We start from the raw sequence: 16,637 nt of genomic DNA, 5'->3' as shown, positions 1-16,637 counted from the left end.
ATCAAACTCCAGTCACAGATAAATACCCACGTCCATCGGCAGTGAAAAGACGTTCATGGCAGAACTGTTTCGAGGTGATGTCAAACAGAAATGTTACGTGTTTTCAGGTATAACAAAAGCTTGTGTTATCCATAGTCTTATAAAAATAATTTTCTTTTTAGAAATGCACAAGTTTAAACAGGATAGGTATGGAGATCTTGGAGGACTGAATTGGGAAGACAGGAGCAGGGGGGAAATGCTGTTGCTGGGAGGTATAATGAGTACAAATAAGCTTCATACATATTGTGCAAACAAGTTTAATTCCAAATTTTATAAAATACATTTACGGTATTTACATATATGCCTAGCCTAAAAATAGTAATCAAATGTAACGAAAAAGGTTCATTTGTTATAAATTGTTAGAACCATTAAATAACCCAACCATTTATTTGCATAGCATATGCAGGGGTGAAATATATTTTGAAACATTATGCAATTCTGCTCATGTGTATACAAACTGATGTTAAATCCAAATACACACTACAAATATACACTTTAATCCAAACTGAGCGCAGTATTCAATGTTAGCCATACCTAGAATAGACCCATTGAAATTGATGGATATTACTAACTTAGTTGGATATCACACTACATCTTCTAGGGTACAAGTTTAAGAACGCAGCAGCAACAGCTTTAAGGAGCTAGATATTATACCAAGTCTATGTTACTGTTCTTACGTGAGTTCAAAAAGACTGGGCTATTGCATTTTATCTTTCCCCGTTAGTCAAGAATGTCATACTGTTGTTCTGTACTGTATGTTCCCTGTACTGTAAACTAGAAAAATGAACTTCAGTCCTTGGGCTCCAATATTAGTAATTAAAATGGTTATTAAAAGTTGCTGTGCTAGTATTTACATTTTAAACAGCAGCAATATTTTCTGTACTTCCATTTGTATATACGGTTCTCATAAAAAACGCCAATTGATTGTCGCTAGGCCATTTAATCATACATGGTTCTAAAAAGACCACAGGATTACTGAGGTGAGCATATGCTAATTGGAACTATTAGCATATACTTTCAGAAAATTTATAATTAGATGTATCACTTATACATGGGTCATTCTAAGATTCTTACATAAATATCTTCATGGAATGCACCTATGAAGCTTTCATAAAAGCCTTCCCATGTTCTTGGCTCTGCTGATGGGGTGAGGTGCAAGAGCAACTTGAGCAAATTGGAACATAGAAAATTCTAATACAGGAAGTGACTCTACTAAAGTTACGATCTACTGAAATTAGGTAATATTTTAGATTAAGGGCTAAACCTTTAGCAACATCTCGATAAAGTACTCATTATAGAATACATTCTTGACATAATTAACACCGTACATACAAACTAGGAATTAACCCAGGAGTTATTTTTTCAGTAATAATTTGGGCCTAGTTGAATAATGAACACAGCCTACAGGCAAAGTGATTCATACAATAGTGGCTTGCTTCACATGGTTTGCCTAACAAAGAGGTTAACCACAAATTTTCCTAAAGATGATCAAACTATGGATTGTTTCTCCAAGTGATTCATTTTCCAGCTGTTCTTGGCCTTGTGCCTTTGCAGTTTGCTGAGCATCTGGGGTGAAGTGGGCAAACAAACCAAAGTTAACTACGCCAATCCATGTTTAAAAGAAAGCAAAGTTTGTAAGCCAACAAAGAGCCATTAAAAGCCATTGTTAAGCTGCTAGACACAATTCACACATAACACATTGTCATGGTTCAATAAGCCATGGTTTAGTGCAAGATTCAGACTAGAAACTTGCTATCATAAAAAGCACTGCTCAGTTGTTTAATTTGTTTAAATTCGATTTAAACAGAAAAAATACTTTGAGTTACTTAAACTGAACCCATTTTAAAGAACTTTTAGGCTGATCGGCTGCTAAATTAGTCTCCTTTTTTGTTATTTTTCTAACCTAGAAAACAATTTGGTAATATACTAGCAGTTTTGCAAGGATCATTTTTTAATCCCAATTGTCACGGGGTTTGATCCAGCTCATTTCTTTTAAAAAGGGGGAGAAGACGCTGGGCAATGTCCAACCAAGTAACTCAGAGCAGACCTATTGAAACCAATGGATTCAATATCCACCGATTTCAATCGGGCCACTCCAAGTATGAGTAACAACCGACATTGCCTACTAGCACATGACTGCTTACCTAAGAATGTGGGTGGAGATGTGCATCTGAATAGTGCCTGGGGTTCCCAATCCAGCAGGTGATACACATAATTAGTCTGCTTATGGGCATAGAGCTCCATAGGTGGCATGGACCAAGGGTGTACTTTGGAAATGCTAAATCATATTAAGTAAGTCCATGTAGTTAAGACTATAATTTCAAGTTTTCTTGATGGGGAAAAGTTAATCTTGGGCCAATATTAAACAGTCATTTCCATAATATTCTTAAGCCAAGTCAAAATTATCCTGGTCATCAAAACACAAGTTTAATTCTGTTGCTAATCAAAGTCTAACTGCTGCCATTCTTCATCAGGTATCATCTCATATTAAGGAGTGCCATTTTACCATAAAAAGTAGTACATTACCCCACACTGAACAGTAATAGGTCAAAACAGCAAAACAAGGTATTATAAAAGCAAGTACAGTTTTGGAGAAGCATTGTTTATTCCATTATAAGATTTGGTTCAGAACTGTAAGATTTCTTTAAACCTTTCTCCCCATTTATCACCACTATCATAAAGATTTCCAAATCAACACTGTAAAAATGTTCTATGGCATACATACAATTTTATCAAAAAACAGTGACTAATTCAAACATTTGGATGTTCAAATTGTTATGCCCCTGCTTCAACAAGGAAATAACCTAAACCTACATACGGATGCACTTTTAAGAGTCAGAATTTGTAATGGCCAAATCAAGAGTGTGCAAGGACCACATTAAGGGTCATGTCTTGGTTACAGGCTAGTCTGAACAATCGGGACTGATTCATAAATATATCTACAGAATATGCTGTACTGAAAGTAAGAAATGAACTATTAACAGTAATCAGAATTCCACTTCAATTTAATGTACTAATCATATGGTCCTTGTGCATTTGGCACAAGTAACAAACTGTTATGCTGAAATTTCAGGCTATAAACACAATGTTCTTACTTTGTTCAATAAAAATCTAATAAGTCTTCAACCTAAAACTCTGTTATAAATCTCTAATGTAACTAAAACTGCTTAAATAATATACACAGATATAGTTGGATTACCACTAAAACCTTGACAGCCAGATATGACACAGTCATTTGTATTTTCAATCAGGCAACATTTCATCAGTCCTCATGGCAAGCTAAGACATTGTTCCTGTCCAAAGCCAACACTGCAGTCACACTCCAGTATATAAGGACAAAAAATAGATGTACAATAAGAAGATGGGGTAGATTAGGAGGGGCTTCTTGGTCTTAAATTCTTCTCCAACTAATAACGAAGCAGCACTGTATGCAGCCCAAAATACTCCAAAAAGCTGAGAAAAACAAGAAAATGAAATGTTAACATAGCATGAAACCCCCTCAAACTCCCCCAGAAGCAATATTTATATCTTGAACAAGCAGAACCAGTTGTGACCAAGCACAGGACTTAAAAATCAAGGCCTATTGAAAATCAGTGGAGCCAAGAAACTATTCACAAAGGCATTCCAAGTTGTTGTTTTTCTTGTTGCCTTTTAGTGACTGAAATGACAGATCAGTTCACATGGGTGCTTCAGCCAGCTGTCCCATTCAATTAAGAAAGCAGCATTAGAAAATCTGTGAGCTTCCACAGCTAATGTGAAAGTTGCAGTTGTCATGTGATCTTCTACACCAGATGAAATAATTGCTCACTGGAATGGTGCCATCCTGTGGATGGAAGCAATATTGTAAATTAAGTTCCTCTAATATTTAAATTTTTGAATATCGTCTTTCCACATTACAGTGGTACCTCAGGTTAAGTACTTAATTCGTTCCGGAGGTCTGTTTTTAATCTGAAACTGTTCTTAATCTGAAGCACCACTTTAGCTAATGGGGCCTCCTGCTGCCGCTGCACCACCGGAGCCGGATTTCTGTTCTCATCCTGAAGCAAAGTTCTTAACCTGAAGCACTATTTCTGGGTTAGCGGAGTGTGTAACCTGAAGCATATGTAACCTGAAGTGTATGTAAACCGAGGTACCACTGTACTGTACTGTACTGTACTGAAGGCAGTTTACAAGCCACATAAATGGCAAAATATGCAAGACAAATCACAGTGTTTTTGAATTGCTATAGGGCAGACATATTCAACCGGTCGACCGCTATTGACAGGTAGATCCCCTGGTGTTCCTTGTTGATCGCGGGATCCTTATTGACCAAGGAATAAAAAAAACTGCAGAATGAATGTCTTTGCCCCCCGCCCCCCTCACTCTGTCCCTCTGCAGCGTCAAGTGGATGGTGTTTGGCGTTTTATGTTGGCGATGGGGAATACAAAGATTTAGCGGTGTGTGTGTTTGTTAGCGGGGGAGTTTGAGGTGAGAGATTTATGTAATTCCCCCCTAAAGAAGCTCAACAATTCTGGTCAATCCTCCCCCCAAAAAGCTCAACATCTCTGGTCAATCCTCAATGGCAATGGCTAGATAACTGCCAGTTGTTTTATACTGGGAGTAGATTGCAGTCTCTTAGGAGTTGAACAGGCATGCTATAGGGTAACAGACCAACAAAATTCAGAATCCATTTTGCATATACTATTACAAGGTAACAAAATATGAACAGAACAAAACCTGAACTCCAATACTCATGGGCAGCTTATATATAAAACTTAAGCACCCTAATCTGTTGCTAATCTGCCATAAAGGATTTCAAACAATGCTTTACTGATATGGACTAGCTGAGTAAGTCATGGTTCTACTTACAAGTAAAGAAAATATTTATTGCTTATAAACGGTAGGAAAATGAACTGGCATATTTTTCAGTCAGCTTTGCCATTCTGCCAAACAAAATAGTGAACTTACTTTTATTAGAGTAGAAACAACATCAAATGATCCAACCACCAGAAGTACAGGTACTATTACAATAAGAGGAAGTAAAGAATATCCAATCACGCCGAGAACTTGGCCATATGCAACCTGCAAATTTGAAATAAATCTTCCATTATTATTATTATTATTATTATTATTATTATTATTATTCCTTCCAATAATTTATCAGCTTCAACAAGAGATTCAGATGTCTGCTCAGCTTGTCTAGAGATGGAGAACCTCTGGCCCTCCAGGTGTTGCTTTTATTCCCAACACTTTCTCCATCCTTAATCAAGGGCCTTTTCTGACCTATCACATTATCTGCACCGTTATTCCATCTCATAAATCTTCAATCCATCCCTTTTGCCACCCTGTATGCTTTGGCCTTATCAGCCAAAAGTCAGTTCTAAGCCCCCAGTGGAAAGAATCAAATCCCTTCTCTATTCTGCATTCTAGGTTGCTGTATTAATGTTAAAATGGAAATAATAGTGACCAAGTACTATTTTTAAAGGAGTCTCAGATCAGAAATTATTAAGCGATGTAACACTGAAAACGCAAATGGTTAGAACCAATTTTGAGGTAATTCATGTTTGACGTTCAGTGACCAAGTCCACTATCACAAGGTTCTTACCTCGCCTCCGAGAACCCTGGCCAACAGGAATATTGTCAGGGATCCAAATATCCAAATAGTTATAATCCATGATACCACCTTAAGAAATGTTTAAAAGAGTCACGTCAATACTCTATCTTCTTTCATCAAGAACAACTAATTTTGAAAGAACACAGCTCAGCTAACTTCTTTAAGTTATTAGAAGGTATCCCCCGCTTTTGCAACCATTGAAGGAAGAAGGCTTACCACTGTGGCATTAGGGGTTCCTGATTTTTCTTATGTTTAGCTGCAGCTTTTAAACCATAAGAACCCCACTGGATCAGACCCAGCTCACATCTCATCTAGCATCCTGTTCTCACAGTGGCCAACCAGATGTCTAGGTGAAGCCTATATGTCATACATGACCACAACAGAACTCTCCCCACTCATGTTCCTCAGCAGCTGGTATTTGGAAGAATGCCACCTCTGATACTGGAGGTTGGATACAGCCACCATGACTAATGGTCATGGATAGCCTTTTCCTCCGTGAGTTTGTCTAGTCCACTTTTAAAGTATCACTGCAACTTGTGGTTGTGAATTCCATAGTTTAACTATGCATTGTGTGGAGAAGTACCGTATTTTTCGTTCTATAAGACTTTTCCCTCTCCAAAAATTAAGGGGAAATGTGTGTGCGTCTTATGGAGCGAGTGCAGGCTCCTTGGCTTCAGCGATAGCAACGCGAAGCCTCGGAAGCACAGAGGGAGTGCTCCCTCCGTGTTGCTTTCGCTGAAGCCCGGAAAGCAAGAGGGGTCGGTGTTCTCCAGGCTTCAGGGATAGCCGCCTGAAGCCTCCGGAGCACAGCAGGAACTCCCGCTGCGCTCTGAAGGCTGCAGGTTCCTTTCCCTGAAGCCTGGAGAGGTGCTGCACAGCTTTCCCTCTCTGCGCAGCGCCCCTTCAGCGAAGCAGGAGGAGAAATGGAAAGGGCTCCGTTTCTCCTGCTGCTTCGCTGAAGGGGCGCTGAGTAGAGAGGGAGAGAATTTTTTTTTCTTATTCTCCCCCTCTAAAACAAGGTGCGTCCTATGGTCGGGTGCATCCTATAGAGCGAAAAATACGGTATTTCCTGAAGCTTCCAACATTCAGCTTCATTGGGTGGCCCTGGTTTCTACTTATCAAAAGAGACAAATTTATCTCTCTGCTCTTCTTCCAATCCTATACACAATTTATACACCTTTATCATGCCCTCCCTTCTATGTCTTTTTCAAAATTAGAAAGTGTTATATGTTATAAGCTTTCCTTGGGTGGTGCTGGTACTCCAGAGCTATGTAGCAACAGAAACATAAGAGTTACGGTTGCTGTTTCTTCCTTCCTTCCTTCCTTCCTCCCTCCCTAGAGCGCCTCTGAAAACACACTGATGTAATTCTCAGCAGCACTGTGTGAAGGAAGGATGGCAATAGTCATCAGAGCTCTACTGCAATTCCTGGTAGAGTTTTTAAATGACAAATAAAGAGAAGCCCCACCTTTGTGCACTGGAATAATTGCACCCAAAATGGGGGTGGTGAATAAGGGTTGCACATTTCTTTTCTGACTTAGTGTGTTCAAAAGATCACTTAATTCTTCAGTCTGGAATATTGCATTCACATCGGACTCTATCTGTTGGCTAGAATTCTGAGTGTTCAGGAGTTTTTGCCCTCAATGATGTCCCTATGGTTGCATGCACAGGACTGCATGGCTAGATAAAGAACCACTAGGGGAAGGAGAGAAGGGAGGAATAGCATTCCAACATTCTTTTCCAGAACAATTTACCTCTGGTTATATGTCAAGTTGTACAAAACATACTGTGGCACAATGGGTCAGTGTGTCTGGCTGTTAACCAGAAGGTTGGTGGTTCAAGCCCACCCAGGAACACCTGTGGGAAGAATTCCTGCATTGCAGGGGGCTAAACTAGAGAACGCTCAGGATTCCTATCAATTCTAGAATTCTATGTTTATAAGAACTGTGCATTTCTTTCAGATCATGACACAAGAAAAATGCTTTTCAATGGACATTTGCCTAAGACCATGTGATATCTCAGCTACCTTTATTGTTATTTAAGATAAAGGCCTTTACACACCTTGAATTGTCCATATAATGAGATCATTGAGAAGAACAGGACAACTGCTAGAGGGCCCCAGAAGTCAGGATTATCTCTTACTACTTGTCTGTTAAATCCAAGAGAAGGCATCGGCATCAAGACACATCGGATTTTGTAGTATATGTCCTTTAGATCAATGTCTAGCTCCTCCCTAAAGTTATATAAAAAATAGAACTTTCAAAATATGCTTCTGAAATTATTTAAGCACCAGAAAACAAAGTAGCTCAAAGATTTATAGAATATTCATACACGTTCATGTAAACTATTGAGAATATATGTTTTGGTTTAGGTTTATTAAGATGTTGTATTATAACTGTATTATGTTTTGCATTTAATTATATATACAATGAATATTTTTATATATTTTTATATTATATTTTATATTGCATTCTAGTCAGCTTCTGAAATGAAAACATATAAATCACAACATGCAAAGTAAAAAGAAATTGCTCTCTGCCCATGTCAACCTCAGCTATCACTGAACAAATGGAAGCAATGCCACTTTTCTGTAACAGCAAGATGAATAGTAACAAGGCTTATCCTACGTTCCTGACAGCTAGATTTGCCCCATAGTTATTACTTTCTAATACATTTTTAGTCTGCCCTTTATCATTACCAATCTCAGGATAATAACCTATTGACTCCTTACTCTGCTCTTAGCCCTCAGGAAAGAAGAATGCAGCAGGAAACCTAAGGGGGAAAGGCAACAAACAAACAGCCCACAACCATAGTGCTAACAAAAACAGAGTTGCTTTCATTAAGACAGAGGCAAAAGTGTAAAAATTTTGTTAGATTTAACAAGCCACCTTCAGCTACATTTTGAAATTTGCTTCTTTGAAATTAAGGCAGATTAGACTTAGGCACAGTTTCTTCCTCACAGAACATGGCAAACATAGTTATGGAAAAGCAAGAACTTCTGAAGTCCTTTTCCCAGCCAAGAAGAAGAGGATAGGGGAGTGCAGAAGCCCAAGATTCATTGCTGCTTGTTCCTGCTCATGCATATCGCGGTGAACTACATTTTAGTGTAGTGGGAGAATGTGTCCACTATGAACAGTGATGAATTGTCTGGAATTCTAACCTTTACTTATAATGCTAAAAAATATCTCTTGCATGAGACACAAATAATCTGTGTCTACACTTTATTCAAGGGTCTGTAGTTAATGAAGAGTTAATGATTTTCCTATTGCATCCTTGTTCACCATTCACACACAATACTGACCTAAAGCAAGTAACCACTTGTAATACAAAATAAAACTAAGACTCTCAGAGTAATGTTACTTACAAAAGAGGTTTATTATCTTCAGGATCATCATCTTCTACTTCCAAAAGCCAACCATATCCTCTCTGCCTCAGGAATGTAGTTGCAGTAGATTCTTTGATAAATTCCCCATTTCCTCCACCAAGGTTGAGCTTCACATCTGCAGAGGCTATCGAACCACTCAGATCTTGACAGGGAAAATGACACATTTATGAGAAAACTACCAAAAGTACAGTTTCCTTATTACAAACTAGGTGGTTATGCATGAGTTTCAATACATATACTCCACAAAAGTGGAATATACCAAAATTATAGAAAAGATTACGGTACTATAAGAGATCATTGAGTTATCCAGGATCTAACATTTTGTCTCTGCTCCCCCCAACCCAAGTGGAACATTGGCTGACACACTGCATATTGTTTTTTTCTGCTGGTTTTAAGGACCCCTGTCAGGACTGTACTGCCTACTGTGCCACAATAATCCCAATCATATCCCAATCAACAAAGCAAGTTGATGTGGGCAGCTAAATCAGATACACATCACAGTGCTATCTGGACACCAAAGAATTTGGCAGACCACTGTCTCAATAGCACAGTGGTTCTTTAAAATACAGAAGTCGGCCTTCTCAGAAAAGACAGGATGTGTGAAATGTGCTGCAATATAATCATCCACACACACCTAATCCATTTCTTCCCAGCACAAAAGCTTCCAATCCCTACTTATGGCAGAATTTGCCCCCTCCAGACAATCCTGTGTGCAGGGTGAGACAACCAAAAGCAGGTAAAAGGAAGAAGCCTCGAAGATGTGGGTGGCCTGTCAATCTCACATACCTATTTTATTTAGCCCTCCATTCATTTGCCATTCAAAAGCTTGCATGCACCACCACCAGAAAGCTCCCTCGCCATCTGCATCTGCTTCTTTTTTTAAGCGGGTCAGACACGCCCCATCTGCACGCAGGTGCCTTTTGCCACGTAAACCCTGTGGCGGGGGCTATTTACACTGGATCACATTCCCACACCCAAACAGCAGAAAGAAGCCCGACGGCACCCGCTTATTCAGCCTGGCAGCCCCGGGTATGCGGCTGCCGCCCCTGACGCAGCTCTGGGAAGGGGCGCTGGAGGAAGGGGTGCCCTTTTCCTTCCCACTGCATGACCCCCCAATTCTTACCTTCGGTGTCGGCCGAAGAGACGAAAGTGAAGTCCCCGTTGTTGGGCGCGTAAAGGGGCGGCGGCGGCGGGGGCCGTGGGGGCTGCTGGGGGCCCGGAGGCTGCATCGCCCCGCCCGCTTAAAGCCTCGAAAGCCGGGCCCGTCGAGCGAGCGACACCACCGGGAAGCCCGTCGGCAGCAACCCGGAGGCAGAGCCGAGCCAAAGCTGCTGCTGCTGCCACCGCAGCCTCCTCCGCCTCTTCCTGACTGAGGGACAAAACAGTGAGACCGCCCTTCCGAGTGGGCCTCAGTAAGGCCCTCTCTGATTGGCCGGAATGAAAAGTGCTTCCTCGTTGCCGTCGCCTCGCCCACCTCTGAGGCAAATCTCATTGGTGCGCGGGGCCATCGAGCCCGGTGATTGGCTGCATGGGAGCTCGCGATGAGGAAGGGGGAAATAGATTCGATGTGGACGATTGCGAAGAGGGAGGGGAGGATGCGAGTGCATCCGGCCACGGGAGGCCTAACTCCGCCTTCCTCGGGCAACCCGCGTGACATTGGCCACTCCCACGCCTTGCATTGGAAATCGCCTGACGCCAAGTCAGACCTGCCCAGCTAGCTCAGTGGGGTCTACGACGCACTGACTGGCAGCCGCTCTCCAGGGTTTGTGGGGGTTGTCCTACCTAGCCCTACCTGGATATGCCTAGGAATGAGCCTGAGGTTTTTTTGGAAGCCGCCCAGAGTGGCTGAGGAAGCCCAGCCAGATGGGCCGGGTATAAATATTATTATTATTTTATTATTATTAGGTCTTCCTTCTGCATACAAAGCAGATCTTCTGCCACTGAGGTACAGCGGCTGGCTATGTTTTCTACCTTTGAGTATACTAGGTTCTCTTTCACACCTGGGCTGTATACATATTTCAGCCTTTGAAGCGTTGTACTCAGCAAAACATCATCACACATGTGGAAATGGGGGGGGGGGGACACCCACACACAGTGCACATCAGTGTGTCCACAATGGAGTAGCATATTAGTCCCCCCCCCCCATTGGATTTTCCATAAACGGGGGAAATCCAGTTTGATTGTGGTGGGGAGAGTGCATGCTTCCACTTAGATAAGGACAGACGTGAAAAACGTGCATACATGGGATGCATCCAAACCATTCCAAAATGTTGTGTGTGCACACATCCTCTCTTTGCTCCCAACTGGGCGTTTATAGTGGGATTGGTGGTCATGCAAGCAAATTATTTCCTGCATCTATACAATGTTGTTGGCATCAGCACTCCCCAACCTAATCGGAATTTAGCCCTTTATGAGGGAAATCCAGTGAGTAAAAATAACTTGCACATTTGCAGTTTAGGGTGCAGCTCCAATCTGGAAGCTCTCCCCGCCCCCCTACACAAACAACATGAGTTGTGCAAAGGTCTATTTTGGACTAAACCCTGTACACAGTGACTTGAGAATAAGCACATTTAATTCAGTGAGCCTTAATTCTGAATAGGCACGCTTAGGATTGTATTGTATTTTATTCAAGTTGGCACCCTTGATTGGAGCTGAGAGTCCAGCAACATGGTTAGTTTATATAACATGGTTAGTTTATATTGTTGCAGTTTAGCAATTTAACAATTTAGCTATTTAGCTATTTAGCTTTGATATTAGCTATCAAATAGCAAAGTTCATCACCACTGTATTAAGATGTTCCTGCAATTGTTTGTTTTCAGGTGCTGCTTGACAAATGTCTCAAGAACACCTTGATTACTTGGCTCAGGATTTAGCTGACTTTTATAAGTGTCCATTATTTTAAAATTTTTACCTACTGCGTGAATAAATTGACATCATTTTTAATTTTACAACTACTTATACAGATACTTTGCATTGGAGGCTAGGACAGCTGTCTTTAAATGCCCTTTTAGATGAAGTAGAAGATGGCTCATTAGGGCTGCCATACATCCGGAATTTCCCGGACATAGCTGGGATCCATCTGTCAAAAGTAGCGTCCGGGTGGAATTTTCTAAAATCAGTTAAAATGTTTGGCGTATGGCAGCTCATCTCAGAAATATTGATATTTTGGTGAATTTTCTTTAAAAACCTCGGGTTTTTCTGGAGATTTTGCAAAACAAAAACTCAACAACTTTTTGAAATATGGCAACCTGTATAATAGAGGGAGAAGCTGGCAAAGGAAAAACAACTCTCCTCAAAAGGATTGCCTGGTTGTGGGCTAATGGAAACCAACCTTCGATGAGAAAATTCAAGCTTGTTTTCTTTATCAGTACTCAGGCAGGACTGTATGAAACAGTGTGTGAGCAACTTCTTACAGAACAATATGAGATGGGCAAACAGGAGTTTTCTGTTAGATGGATATGATGAATTCAAACCCCAGAGATGCACAGAAATAGAATCACTGATTCAAGACATTTGTAAATTCAAAAACAGTCGTTGTTACTACAAAGACTGAGTCAATTAGAAGTTTGAGGCTTTTTGGGTCACTGATTTATGAGACAGGTGATCTGGCTGAGGAAAGTGCAAAACAGCTAGTTAGAAATGTATTGAAAGGCCAGTTAGCAGAGGGCTTGTTGTCTCAACTGGATACAACAGATTCTTTTTTTCAGAAATCAGGTCAAGAACCATATGAAGACCCCTTTGTTTGTAGTTATTGCTTGTGCCATCCAAGTGGGGGAAACTACTTTAAATCCACAAAACAAACCATTCTCTTCTCTACAATACATGATTTGCTGGCAGGGGAAAACAAGCACAAGAGCAGAGGGATTTGTGAAGACCATTTTCACCTAAGCATAAACCCCTGTGGAGATTTAGCACTAGAGGGAGTATTTGACCACAGATTTGATTTTCAGCCTGAGGATTTCTCCAGTGTGAAAGAACAAGTCCTGCTAGCTATAGTCCTCATGAATAAATACACAGCTCAGAGACTAAAGCCAGTATCTTGAATTTTTCATAAGTCTTTCCAGGAATACACTTGGAGACTTTCCAAGTTATTAACATCCAATTGGGATGAGGAGGAGGCCAGAGGGCATAGTTACCTTCTAAGAATGAATAGCATCTCAGATATTATTGCTACATACCGCAGTTTACTTATTTTTCTTTCTTTCTTTTTCTGTATACTTGTAGATTATAAGCTGAAGCCACCAGAAAAATTATCAGGCACCTATCAGCCATTCATCAGCAAGACAGTCTTTTTGGATTGCCATCTTCCCATGATCTGTCATCAGAAATAGAATCCATGAAAAAGGAAGGAAATTAAAAGTGGAAGAAGCGCTAGTTGCAGTTCTTGGAAACTCATTTGTGGAGTGTGCCATTAGCTTCCTCTATGAAAGTATCTCTGAAACAACTGAGAGAAGATTTCAAGGAATTTTTCCATGATAAAAAGCTATGCATCAATACTCAGATCATTCCTACATACATTTGTGGGGTGTTGTTTTTTTTTAAAATAACAATTTCTAATTGTGTGAGCATGCTGGAACTCAACAAATCTCTCTCGGGGAGATGTAGAAGGTAAGGAAAAAGGAATGTTCTGAAACTATTCCATTGAAAACAGTCATCCCTGAAAAGGCTATCTCCTCATTCTTCAACTGGGACTCAAAAATCAATTCTTTAGAAAGGAATTCAACAAATTAGGAAGAGGTGATGTCAAGTATCTGGAAAAAACATGCTGCTCTGCGTCACGTCAGACTGAAGATCAGCAAAAGTCCTGGCCTCACAGGAAAGCTGAAGGAAGAAAAGGGTCAAATCTATGCTGGAAGTGCCACAAGGTAGAGGGAACCCTGATCCATATGTGGTGGTCGTGTAAATATGCTAAAGAATACTGGGAGATGATTTATACAGAATTTAAAAAGATCCTTAAGGTCACATTTCCCAAAAGACCTAAGGCATTTCTATTAGGGATAACAAGTGATTATATTCCAAAAGGGGCACTCAATCTCTTTTTATACACAACCGCCACAGCTAGAGTGGTATATGCAAAAAAATGGAAAGAAAAAGAGATACCCATGAAAGAAACTTGGCAGAATAAATTGATAGAATACACAGAATTAGATAATGATGAATACTATATGATGTATCTATAAGTTATAAAAATGCATAAAATAATAAAAAAGAAAGCTGAGGGAAGTTCTCAAAAGTTGTACAAACTTGCAAGACCTTATTGTGGAATCAACGCCTCAAACCACAGAAGATGAGCGACAGAGAGCAAAAATGGTGCCACAGATAAAAGATCCACAGAAAGAAAGCCTACATGGTATGTGGGCAATAATTTTGGTAAGCATGTACTTCATGGTTCAAATGCAGTGACTAGGCAGTTGACAGGCAAAATATCCCTTCACATCACACTCAACAGATAAAACTATTTTTCCACCACAGGGCTGTCTTTCCATCTTCCCAGTTTTCTTACAACCTCTCTGAAGAACCTTCAGCCTGGGATGTTTTATTATTTATTTAATTTTCATCCAACTCTTCAGTCAAAAAGTCTCCCAGAGTGGCTTACATGGGATCAGAAACTTTTTAAGATTATACAAAATAATAAGCTTGTAAAATATTTTCTGAAGTAAACTTTTCATGAAGACATCCCTGAGACAGCTCCAGCACCTGGACATGGCAGAGAATCTCATGACAAGCGATGGATGGCTGACCATCCTAGGGGTGCTATCAAATCTCAATTTCAGCTGACAGCAAGGCTTCCTGCCTTCCGCCCACTTAGTCTGGACAATGACCTGTGTGATAACTCAGCTAGATTATTTGCAAAAGATCAATTTGACTGGCTGGCAGTTTGATACTCATGATCTTGATGTACTTAGCACAGCAAAGAAGAGTCACAGAAGTGAGGTGCAGGTAATACTTTCTTAAACAAGGCCAGTCCTGCACACATAGTTTTCACCATCTCTTGTCATAAACCCCAAGACTGATGAAAGTGGTTTTCTAATTCAGCCTGAGCACTCTGGTTTTTTTGTTTTAAATAAGGAACAGCAATTGACTTTTAGTAAAATAACAAGGCATTTGAAATGCACACTATAACAAGGGACAGAAACATTTCCAGTATGAACTGTAAAAAAGTGCAACAATAAACAAAACACTAAATAGCCTCATCCTTATTTTATTGTACAGTACACCATATTGTATACTTGCATTATATGTTAAAATAATGAGAATTAGGTAGATTCGTATTTAAATGCAAACTGAATCAAATTGCTGTTCTATCCCAAATTATAACTGAGTGGTAGGGCATATGTTCTGCATGTAGAAGGTGCCAGGATCAATCCTTGGCATATCCAAATAGGGCTGGCAAAGATTAGTGCCTGAAACTCTGCAGAGTTGCTGACAATCAGTGTCAACAATAAGCTGAGGAAATAGCTCAGTTGGTTAGAGCGTGGTGCTCATAATGTTGAGGTCACAGGTTCAGTTCCTGTATGGGACGGCAGCATATTCCTGCATTGCAGGGGGTTGGACTACATGATCCTCAGGGTTCCTTTTAACTCTACAATTCTATGATTCTAGAATGTAGGTAGGTCATTAGTCAGACTGGGTAGAAAATAGCCTCCTAAAGATAACAAAAAAACTTTGGAGACTGTCAGACTCTTAGTATCTGAGGTTCCACATTAATGTGGACTGCCGTGTGATCTTTGGATGAAGGGCGATGTACAAATTTAATAAAGTAAATAATAAAAATAAATGTTTGTGCAAAGTTGTAGAAAAATATATTGGAGCCAGCTGTAAAACCAGCTGTAGGGTAAGTTATAGTACTCATTACTAGGCTGATAAAATGTGAGCAAGCGGAACCAGGCCAGCCCCAAACATTTTGCTGCTTGAAGCAGATTAGCAAACGGTACCTCATCCCCCCCCCCATGCCAAGGTGCATTGTGCACAAAACCAGCCTGGTTATTTGAATATTTGAAGCAGAAGATCCCACAAGGACCCCTTCTCTCCCTGGCTGTAAAAATAGAAAAGTAAATTAAATAACATAACCATTTGCTGCCCTTTCATGATACCCAAAATTTGCTGCCTGAGGTGCCTCCTTCTCTGCCTAATAGTAGGGCTGGCTTTGGATGGAGACAACTTCATGGATAAAGCTTTCTGTAATGCCTTTAAGGCAATTGTGCATCTGTGATGTTGCGCTCAATGAAGTTCTACAGGAGCAAGTCATTTCAAAATTAGCTTCAGATAGCTTTCCGAGTTGAGTTTTGTTGAGATTTGGAGTCCCATCAGTTATAAAGTACTGGCTTTGCCTAGAGATAAGCAGCTTTAGGGTTCATTTAAGTTGGACTATTTCCCACAAGTGTAATAAAAGTGTTCTTAATGCTCCTTAGAGGCTTGTTAATAAGATTAGAAGAAGGATTGTAATATTTGTAGTAGATGACTATCCGATAAATGTCTAATCTCCTTTTTAGGAGAAAGAGGATTGTTAAAGAAACAGCCTTTTGGTATAAATCCCAAACAGTAGCAATTGTTAACTTTCAGCAGCTTATGAGCATTACCAGGCTGTTGCTAATTAAAATTCTTACACAGAAAAGTCATGT

The 16,637-nt window shown here is 40.2% G+C and overlaps 2 protein-coding genes across 3 annotated transcripts; one reads left to right on the top strand and one right to left on the bottom strand.

Moving 5' to 3' along the window:
• Window positions 1–2,625: 2,625 nt before the first annotated feature.
• On the bottom strand, window positions 2,626–10,378 carry YIPF4 (Yip1 domain family member 4). 2 transcript variants are annotated; one of them, XM_081857727.1, is made up of 6 exons: window positions 10,139–10,374; window positions 8,995–9,157; window positions 7,692–7,863; window positions 5,624–5,701; window positions 4,987–5,100; window positions 2,626–3,492 (listed from the first exon to the last, which is right to left on the bottom strand). In XM_081857727.1, the coding sequence occupies exons 1-6, from the start codon at window positions 10,242–10,244 to the stop codon at window positions 3,355–3,357; spliced, it is 771 nt and encodes a 256-aa protein (XP_081713853.1). In that variant the 5' UTR covers window positions 10,245–10,374; the 3' UTR covers window positions 2,626–3,354. The 2 variants fall into 2 exon arrangements, with proteins under 2 accessions (XP_081713853.1, XP_081713854.1); XM_081857728.1 differs by lacking the exon at window positions 4,987–5,100 and having other exon boundaries at window positions 10,139–10,378.
• Window positions 10,379–10,510: 132 nt separating this feature from the next.
• On the top strand, window positions 10,511–16,526 carry NLRC4 (NLR family CARD domain containing 4; the record flags this gene model as incomplete). Its single annotated transcript, XM_081855944.1, is given in 17 exon segments — window positions 10,511–10,887; window positions 11,835–12,455; window positions 12,457–12,543; window positions 12,545–12,730; window positions 12,732–12,808; window positions 12,811–13,055; window positions 13,059–13,241; window positions 13,247–13,367; window positions 13,370–13,460; window positions 13,462–13,618; window positions 13,621–13,722; window positions 13,728–13,792; window positions 13,794–13,880; window positions 14,226–14,385; window positions 14,689–14,790; window positions 14,794–14,955; window positions 16,509–16,526. Coding segments are annotated over 16 exon segments (2,043 nt in total). The 5' UTR covers window positions 10,511–10,887; window positions 11,835–12,255.
• Window positions 16,527–16,637: the final 111 nt, after the last annotated feature.

The sequence above is a fragment of the Podarcis erhardii genome (genome assembly GCF_964252035.2).
Source record: "Podarcis erhardii genome assembly, chromosome: 3".
NCBI lineage: Eukaryota > Metazoa > Chordata > Lepidosauria > Squamata > Lacertidae > Podarcis > Podarcis erhardii.
This window is presented reverse-complemented; position numbering and strand designations above follow the sequence as displayed.